Raw genomic sequence first — 10,477 nt, 5'->3', positions numbered from 1 at the left:
CTTTATAGGCACCTAACCTTGTCTACCTCTTTAATCCAATGTGTCCTCTTTTAAAAACAGGTATTCCAAATTTTTAATTAAGTTTGTTTCTTTCAGAGTGAACATCTTATTAACCATATGAAAACTTCATCCAACTTCGTACAGAATGCCAGATCCATCTTCCTCCAGTTAGAATAAATTAAAGAGTTTTACACCTTATTAGGCAATGACTACAGCCCATGGCCAGCAGGAAGCAGTTACAGAAAAGAGATCGTCTCCCTTCAGCACCCCTTTTAAATTAAAGGTGCAAACTCTTTAAGAGTAAAATAAAAGTAATAGATGGATCTGGAACCTGACTGGAAATCCACGTGAGTGCCAGTGGCAGCAGAATAACTGCAGGAGGCCCCTGCCCAAGATTCTGCTGTCCAGAATGAAAAGTTCTAAACTTCTAAAAACAGTCCTGGATGCTGTACTAAAGACTGATAAATAATCAATCAAGACAACAAACAGCCATCCACCTCATAGCTCCAACAATAATTATGCCAAAGCTTAGCAAGTTAAACTTTGGCAAAAGGGGGGGAATGATGTGGGCTATGGGTGGAAGGCTCTTTGTCTCTTCAGAGATAACTAAGTTGTTTGACTTATGGGTGTGGAATGGTAAGAGGCTGCAGTCCTGCCCTTAGGGACAGTGGCAGCGGCTCCAGTCCCAGGAAATGTTTAACAATGCAAGGGCTATAAACTTTAAGTATTTAGGGGAAATGCAAAAAGTAAATATGCTAAAAGCTTATCTAGAATATCTGGAGTCCATGCTAAAAGCTTACCTAAGATGTGGAAGAGATATATGCTAATTGAAGCCTATTGAGAACTGAAACAAAGGGACCATTTGGCCTTTCCTCTCTGTATAAAAGACGTTTGATAATCTTATTCGGGGCTCAGGATTCAAACAGAAGTTCCCGAGTCCAGCCGGCCGTCAAGAAACCATTTTTCCTTCTCAAAATCATTCCTGAGTCCTGGCCTCTCTATACTCAAATAATTGAACTTCTCTTAAATTCTACAACATTACTAGTCATGCAGGGAATTAGAGGTAAGTAAAAAACCAGGAATGCTCATGATAGGAACAGAGTTTCAAAAGTAAAATATCATTGCATAAACAATACCGTGACCAAAGAAAGGATATTTACACATAGAAAAACATTCTAAAACCAAGAAAAAAATTGAAAAGATATTTGTGTTTATTGTTTTTCAATTTAAATAGAAAAATGCATTAAATGTATATAACATTTTAATAATTTCAGAGTTCAGCTCCAGAACATTTATCTTAAAATATAGGTATCTTGGGTTAAATTTTACAGAAATTTAAATTCTTACTAATTTAGAATCCCTCTCCAGTGAACAATTGAGACCTGAATTGTTCCTCAATGCTGTAATCATTTATCGTAGGTATACATTTTGTTTTAAGCAGAAAAGGAAGCATATTGCCATGAATAAATTTAGTTTTGAGAAGCAAAGGAAGTTTTCTTAAAAAGATAGCATTAAAATCATTTCTTTGTGAATTATTTTAAATTGCTAACTCCACATTTGGTAATGTGACTCATTTCAAAGCAAATTTACCAAACCCAAATCACAACACCTATGTTCTCCTTGCTATAATATACCATAGTAATGCTCTCAGATTGTATGATTTTATCAATTTCAGAAGGCCAAGTGTAATTGCTATAACTGCAAGAAATATTTTCTTTGTAGGGAACGGTATTCTTCATAAAAGAAAAACACCTGTAGGTCTTAGTAAACTTTAAACTATTTTAAACACCACACTCATGTTGTTATTCTGACTGAGCAAAATTATGGTACATAAAGTATATACTAAATTTATTTTTATGATATAATGAAATATGCATTATTATTTTCAACTGTGATCCTAAACAAACAATTTAAAATTCTCCAGTGGTGGGGAGGAGCTTCATTTGTATTCCTCTGTTTGTGCCACGGTCCAGTTGAAACAAACAAAGACAAAACATTATTTCTTTATGAGCTTTCGGCATTTTCAACATCAAAGGAATTACTATGGAGTTTTCATCACTAAGGATAAACCAGTGGAAAATTTAACCTAATTCAAAGTATGATCATTTACAGAGTATGACTTTACATAAAGACTGGATTTTGATTAATTTTTACAGTAAAAATCCCTTAAAATCATAAAACCTTACTTTATCAATGATAATTCTTCCCTTGAAAATGAAAGCTCTACTTTATTATATATTTGAATGAGTAGACAATACACATAATCAGTAAAATGACCAGCCAACATACTATACTATATCAGCAACATCTGTGAAGACAGAATGCAGGTTTCAATTCACAAATACAAAAGACTGAAAACGGATGTCAGTCAAAGGTCAATTGCAATACTATATATTTTGTGCTAAAGGAGTTTTTCTTTTCTTTATATCCAAAGAAAGTGTTTTATTCATCCTAAGTAATGATTCATGTAGAAATTTGTGAAAACCCAGTTTGCATATTTAAATTGCCTTTGAAAACAAAAAGGTGAGATCCTGTATTACCACCAAATAACTTTGTTCCATATATTTGTCAGTCTCTTTTAATTACTACTGTAGCAAGAATAAAAATGAGACATATTTGGGTAATTATATAAATAAATTATTCCAAAAAACTTTTTAAAAGAGATGATATGGATTGGTATTGAAAAAAAATCCCCGTTGAAATTCACATTATATGTTATTAGTAAAGTACACGGGAAAATTTTTGTCAACATAAATCCACATTTTCTTATTTTAAATGTTTTGTTGACACCATTTGTTTATTCTCTCTAATCATAAACTTGCAAAAATCCCAATGCATTTCAGGGAAATATTTCCAAAGTAAGTCACAACTTACGGCAACCATATTTACATGAAATAAGTAGAAGTGATGAAAAGTTTGTTTTACTGACCACTAGCTGAAATGTATACAGTACAAAAATGGAAGTATTTTATAAATAATTTTAACTTTTAGAGATAAATGGGCAATATACTTAATTTATGCCATACTCCTTATACAATATTGTCGACACTGCAATACCCTGGAGGACTAACGACATATCACATAACATTTTTTGTGTGTAATTCTTATTCTGAGTTAGTGTTTTTAATGAAATTAATGTGTTTATTAGTAAAATAATACTTGGGTTTTCATACATTTCCTTTTGTTTAGTTCTCTTTCTCTATTTTGAAGCACAGATGCTTGTCACGAGTAAAAGGAACGGATATCATTTTGAGTCAAACATTTTTATTTCACAGAGGTGCTGTCCCTTTATTTTTAACAGAAACAATGAATGATAGAAGAAAGTATCAACATTTTCTAAATTTCCACTAAACCAATAATTATTAAAACAGGGCTTAAAATTGTCTTTATAATTAAAGGATTGCATTTTCCACTAATCTACTGATAAATTGAAAATATAAGCAGTATAAGAGAATCAGCACAGAGAGTGATGGCTTCAAAGTGCAGCTAAAGAATCAAAGGAGGAAAAAAGAAATGAAAGGGAAACAATCCCACAGGAATAAAGTCTAGAATTCTCTAAGGCATGCTAAAGGAAAACTTGAAGAAATTCTACCCAGGAAAATACAAGAGGTGTTTGTACACAGGGTTCTTTCTATCAATGCCCCAGGCCTTTCCAGAATTCTGAAGTGCCACATTGCCAGATTAATCCAGATGCCAAACTCCAATGACACAAGATGTATAGAAGATGAAAGTCACCTAGCTCTGGCTAGCATATCAGTAAAAGATACTCTGGTCAGCCACTAATCTAAAGGAAGTGCAAATGATGGATGGTGATATTACCAAATCAGAAGTGGTCTCAATTAAAGATGGTGAAATAAAAGCCTTTACAATTCATTCCCCTCTTATGAAGACCTTTCAAAAATAAAAGAAATGGTGGAAAATATATTTTTTTAAAAGTATGCCCATAAATAACAAGCAATTTTGTTAACAAACTGTATGATCAGTATTTTTCAAATAAGAAGATATTTGCACATACCTTGGGCAGGAAATAGATTTCAATAAAAGTAAATGTTACAGTCCTGACAAGTCCTTCAAACACTGTTTGATGCCACCATGAGGCAGAGTGTAGACAGGCAAGAATAAAACAAAGCCCGTCCTCACAGAATTCGTATTCCTAAATAGTAGAAAATGGGAGGAAGAGGGAAAACATGATAGGTTATGTGTGATAGTTAGGAAATAGCCTTCTTGATAATATAAGTAGGGGAGGGAGAGGAAGAGTGAATAATAATCACAAGATAGGAAGACTAAAACTGAAAGAGTTATATACTATGAGCTACACAGACCATCCAAATGTCAAAAATAAGGTATGGATAATTTTTCATAACAGAGGAGCAAAAGAATAAACAAAATTTTTAAAACTAAACATAATTTTCTGTAGCCTCAAAAAAAAAACATATCGCTAATAGAGCATGAGAAGCTCAAAGAAGAACTGTGAGGTTTTAATTAGAAGATTATAAAACCAGCAGAAAGAGATGAAAAATTAAATGACAGAGACGAGGAAAGCAATGGGAAAAAAAAGAAAAAGTAGAGAAACCATTAAGGAGTTGAAAGTTACATTAGAAGTTCACAAAACAATAAATATAACTGATAACTCAGTTATGGCTGACAAGAGTTGAATAAATCATACAAAAAAATTAAAATAAAGATACCAAAATGACTGTAGAGAATATTGTAAGTATAGAGACAAAAGAGATTAAACATAATTAGCACTACTAAAGTAAAACGAATGCTTAGATATAAAATAGAAGAAAATTTTCCTAAAGTAAAGATTGAAATTTGGAATAAAAAGGTACAGAATATCCAAACTCTTACTTCAAAGAAATGCTATCTAAATTTTAACAATTCTTCAATTTCACATTAGTATTTTTATCTTAAATTCAGTTAAAAGTAAATTTAATGCTTTTTAAACTTAACAATAGCCTATGTGGTATATAAGACTCATGTTTATAAAATTCTCCCTTGAAATCAATATTCACTTCTATAAAAATTTAGGTAAACAAAGGCATCTGATATGATATTTATCAAATATTATCAATTTCTGGGTGATGGGATTTTGAAAATCTTTTTAATTTTCACAATGCTTGTTTTTATTTTTAACAATCTTGTATCAATTTTACAAATAACAATGAAGACACCACTGTTAAAAGAAAGAAATGGAAGGCAAAATTTAGTTGGGAGAGAAAAGAAAAATGAGAGACCTCAACATTGTACCACGACGTCTAAATTGCTGGCCCTCCATTCCACATTTTCACACAGCAATCAGGTGATCTCTAATACAGAAGCATATTCATATGCTTTCTTCTTATTATCCTTCAAGATATTCAATAATTTATTGCTAATTCAGGATCAAATCCCATCTGTTTAATAATTTACACAAAACTCCTGTTAATCCTACCTCAGGAGGTCTTTTCAACATCAACAACTCTCACTTCCCCACACTTACCCTTCTCTCCAGCCACCCTGAACTATTTGTAGTAAAAGTTCCCCTTGCTCTTTCAAATCCCTATCCCTTTTAGTGGTCATAAAAATGATCTTTAGATTTTGTGTTTGTGTGCACGGGAGGCTAGAAGAACTCCAAATGATCCTATAAAATTCAGTTCAACATAATAATCTCTTTGATGCTTTCTATGCCATCACTCTCCTTTCCTCCCTATCAACAAAGTTGCATGCATCCTTTTTCCACTGATTATATTAGTGCCATGCTGTGGCAAAAGGGAAATAATTAATGCTGAGCCCATATTTATTTAATATTTAGGTGTTTAGTTCATATTGGAATTTTTGCATTAAATTTGATTTTTTAAAAATAGAGCATTAAAACATTATATTATGATTATTGGATTTTTGGAGCCCCCTTACATTTTTATGCCCAAAGCTAGTGAGTACTCACATCTCCTAAGTACCAGCCCTGTTCTATACTACTGAAGCAATTATAACATTCTGTAATTATTTCTCTTCACATCTATCATCACTATCAGACTATGACTAACCCAAAAGAAAGGAACTAATATTCATTTAACTTTATATATATAACAACTAGCACTTTATACAACAATGGATAGATGTCCATTTTGTGTTGTGTGTTGGAGGGGATTAAACCCCCCCAAAGCAGAAATACCCAATATTCTTTAGTCTTTAGAAAACAAAATCTTCCGTGAGGAAAAACATCTTAATTACAAAGAAGTTATTTAAAAAAGGGTAGATAACCTCACTTTGAGGCCAGGCATGGGTTGAACGTAATTAAATAGTGGAATTAAAATTGGTTGTTTTTCCATAGGCATCTATTTATGGCACAAAGTTCTAATTGTATCTATTGCAAGAAAATGGTTATATTTCATCCTCTACGAGGATTAGCAAATACTAAAATTGAAAGGAATTTTAGAAACATTTATTCTATCCCCTTCCTGTTATAAATGAGAATTCAGGCAAAGAGACTGTAAATGACTCATCTTAAACCACAGCACAGTCAAAACTTACAGTCAGGTGACCTGTATCTTAATCTGGCTCTTTTCCACTGGAAATTATCCAAAAATCTAGAAGAGAAAACCATTGGAAAACAGAGGAGGGAAGAGTATAGATGTCTAGGACAGGCAAAATTAACCAATTCATGGGTAAAATAAACCACAATATTTTATGTATTGCTGAAATATAGTCACTGCTAAGGTGAAGTGATTGAAAAGTGCATTTCAAAGCCTATTCCAGCCCCTGTGCTTTTATCTTTGTCACTAACTACTCTCACTTCCATCTCTAAAAAATAGTGACTCTGCTCTCTGCCTAATGTAATTCAAAATTAGTGAGGCTCAGTTTAAAATATGTATTATTCAAAGTACTATGTAAACACACAAATGCAAGGCATTTTTAACTGTGGATTAATCATGTAAATACATTTTTATACCTGATCAAGCCTAGAGGAAATTGGAAGTAACAATGTAGCCGTTCGTGGTCAACTTAGAATTGAACTACAGAATATTGATACTTGTACTGAATAAAATAATTTCAGATTTAATCTTTAGATGATAGAGACATGTAAAGGTACCTTTCTTAGAACTGCTCTATTTTATATATTCTTGGGACTTTGGACTACCCTAATTACTCTTCTGAGATTTTATAATGTTTGAAAGTGACTGGCTCTTTACAAAAATGTTACATTTAATGTACCTCGAGGTACTAGGAAAATAAAAATGATGACCAAAATAAAGAATTTAGGCTTGAATGAATTTGATGGAATTCAGTAGAAAACAAACCACACATTACTATTAACAGTATACACAAATTAAATACTTCTTTATTATACCAATGATTAAACTTTCTGGTCAATATCCTCTTCAAATTAACAATTAGGAATCCTTGGTTAATTGTCCTTAATATTTGTTTGGCCATCTGACTTATTTTAAAATCTTCTTCATATACAAAGGTAAGAAAAAATATGAGTTCACCTGGATCTCTGACTTATAAATCTAAATTCATTAAGTTTTATTTCTTTAAAATCAGTAAAGATTATAGAAGAATTAAAGAGAAGAGTCAATGGAATATCTCCTACAAACAGATCAATAAATAAACAAGGAATAAGCGGTCCTCAGCAAAGAAATAAGGCCGTTTCATCAGAATAATGAAAGCAAACATAGCTTCCAACCACAATTTCAAGCATTGTCCTCAGGCCTGGAAGTCTATTCACACTCATGAAATAATTTATAAGACTTATTATGCAAGTCCTCTTTATTAAATATATACAATATATACACATTTTTTGGCCCTCAATTTGTAAATGAGAAGTTTGGACGGGATGATTTCTAAAGCATCTTTCAGCCTTAAAATGTGCTAATACTACGAAATATTTAGAGAGCTAGCCAAGAAGAAATTCTCAGATATGACTAACAATTAGTAATTGGCATTTTCACATTTTACCAATCTCAAAATACCATCCCAAGACAATTTAATAAGTAAAAAGTCAATGTCAATACATTAATATCCGTCAGTTCTTTTCTAAAAAATGAGAAATCCTTTTTGCAAGGTGGCTATTACCATCATAATGTTACCCAAAACACTCAGAAAACATTCACTCACATATCCCCAAATTAGGTAGAGAGAGAAATAGAAGAAAAATTTGGACACAACCAAAACAAAATATCAGATCTGGATTGAGCTTCATAAAACAGCTGCAAGGAATTAAATTATGTTGTTAAGCCTACCTAATGAAAAAGAAATACACACACATACTACATTAAAATCCTTTCAATTGCATATCACAGTTAGCAGCATCCTGTCCCTTGGCTGTGAATTTTTTCTATAATCCATTCCTTTTCTGCTCCTTTAATTTAAAAATACCTTAAATTATGAGCCCTTCCAAAACTAACCACCCCCCCCCCAAAACAAAGAAACACAAAAACTGCCCAGAAATACAGAACTATGGACACAAAAACTCCCCAGAAGATTAGCATTTCATCAGGTAATGTAGATCAAGGTTGGAAAGGCATCTAAAGGCCTTGTGTTGAATACCTGCTTCTGCTACTTCTATTGTGATTCCGATCAGAATTGAGACAGGTAATCTGTCAGGTCTTACAGTGCCCAGAATTTTACTTTCAGGTACACAGTGCTTTTCACATACAGAATAATGTCTAGCACATTTTCATTATATTTTCAAAGTCAGTTGCAGAAGCTGTACTACAGTTTACTTATCTCAAAAGTGGCTATGGGATCAAATATCCTGATTATCCTCTGTCAATATTGTGAATAAGCTGCCATATTATAAATAAATTTCCTTTAGAAAAGAATGCAATGTTCTCTGCTAGTTTATGGTACCTGAGCATGCATTGACTGTTTTTCTATTTAGGTAATATTGTAGACAAATGCAAAAGAGCATTCCTAGAGTGAGAGTGCCTAGCACAGTGACTGGAACACAGAAGGTTCTGAATACCTATGTACTGAATGAATACATAACTGAAAGGACTACTATCAAAAAAAGAATTTATACAATGAGTTGAACTTTGGTTTAGAGCACAATTTTCAAGTCAACTGTTAAGAACTGTTTGGTCAACATATGAAAGGGAACGAACAGGTTTTCCCTGGACTATATCTTTGCTTTTTGATGTAGTAGAAGTTTCATTTTCTTTATCAGAGTTTGTTTTTGTCTTTTTTTTTTTTTTTTGTAATCCATATGTCTTGTAATTGGGAAAGTCCTTTGCTTTCAGGTAAGTAAGAGGATCTCCAATGGTCACTGCTTATGATACCTGATAAACAGTTCTGATTAAGGGCAGTGCCACTGAGAAGTTCAGGGTGGCTGTTTGCTACTCATAGTGTTTATTAAAAAACATCATAGTCTGTTTTTAAATTTCAATGCACATATATGCACCACTTATCTCAAATAGCCCTATTTCCCTTGTCCCAACTTTCCAGGATGGTCAGCATTCCATCTAATTCAAAGGAAGAACTGATTCAAGAAGGAAGATGATTTCATTTCTCTTCACTGAGGAATAAACTAATTCTTCCAATAAGTGGCTTGCATTTTTTCAGTGGAAAAAAATAACAGAGCTTTTATTTTAGTAAAGAATAATGATTTATCTTTACAAACATTTAGAAAGACATTCTTTTCATCATCTTTAGGAATCTACTATAGGAACTTAACTACATTAGACTTTCTGATTTCTCCATAGTGTCCTTAGATAAATAAACAACCCAATATACCATGTTAAATGCCCCAAATGTGACTGGAAAGAGAATACGGGCATATTTGTCTATTTTACTTGTGCCAGACCCAGAAGGTTGTGGAGCAGAAGGAGGAGTGGCTGACAACTTTCCTGGAGCCCCTATGGTATTAACTGTTGTTTTAATTCGCTCTAGTCTTGATCCAAACACATGGTGGGTAGAAGCAGATCCAACTGTGGTTTGTCGGGACACATACACAGTTTGACTAGAAGTGGAAGGAGGAGCAGATGGAAGTGCTCTTGCAGCAGATATAGTTTCAGCTGCATTTGCCCTGCTGAATGGGTTTGGACTAGAAGCTAAGTAAGATTGAGATGTGGTTCCAGAAGATTCCTGCACAACTGTGGAAGATCTGCTTGAATAGTTTCCCACCTCAGTTTTCTTGTCAACACCAGATTCAGAGTGAACCAAAGCATTTGTTCTTTTTCTCATGTTCAAATTGGCATCCATGTGCTGAAAAATAATATCAAAAAGGATATTGGTTACATAATTTATGTAGATTTATTCAGAGTTTAATGAGGCAAAGTACTTAAAAATAGTCATTTCCATAAAATAAAACTTTATTAATATGCTTCAGCTACTCGACTTGACATAAAAGATTAAAATGCAATGCCTACGTAAAAATGAACGTACATGTATTTGAAATTTTAAATAAAAAACCTATTTCAAAATGTTATCCATTGTTACAAATAATTAGAATTTAAATCTATAAAAGGAAGATTAAGTTTTTAGAACAAAATAA

At 32.7% G+C, this 10,477-nt stretch overlaps 1 protein-coding gene across 1 annotated transcript in view; it reads right to left on the bottom strand.

The window, feature by feature from the left end:
* Window positions 1–1,189: 1,189 nt before the first annotated feature.
* Window positions 1,190–10,477, bottom strand: part of GABRA4 (gamma-aminobutyric acid type A receptor subunit alpha4) — a 73,544-nt gene continuing 64,256 nt past the window's right edge. Inside the window, exon 9 of the mRNA XM_058299100.1 lies at window positions 1,190–10,188. Coding sequence (XP_058155083.1) covers window positions 9,658–10,188 — 531 coding nt within the window. The 3' untranslated portion in view covers window positions 1,190–9,657. The remainder of the gene's footprint in view (window positions 10,189–10,477) is intronic.

This window comes from Dasypus novemcinctus, chromosome 1, assembly GCF_030445035.2.
Source record: "Dasypus novemcinctus isolate mDasNov1 chromosome 1, mDasNov1.1.hap2, whole genome shotgun sequence".
Lineage (NCBI taxonomy): Eukaryota > Metazoa > Chordata > Mammalia > Cingulata > Dasypodidae > Dasypus > Dasypus novemcinctus.
The sequence above is the reverse complement of the archived record's forward strand: the minus strand, read 5'-3'. Positions and strand labels throughout refer to the sequence as shown.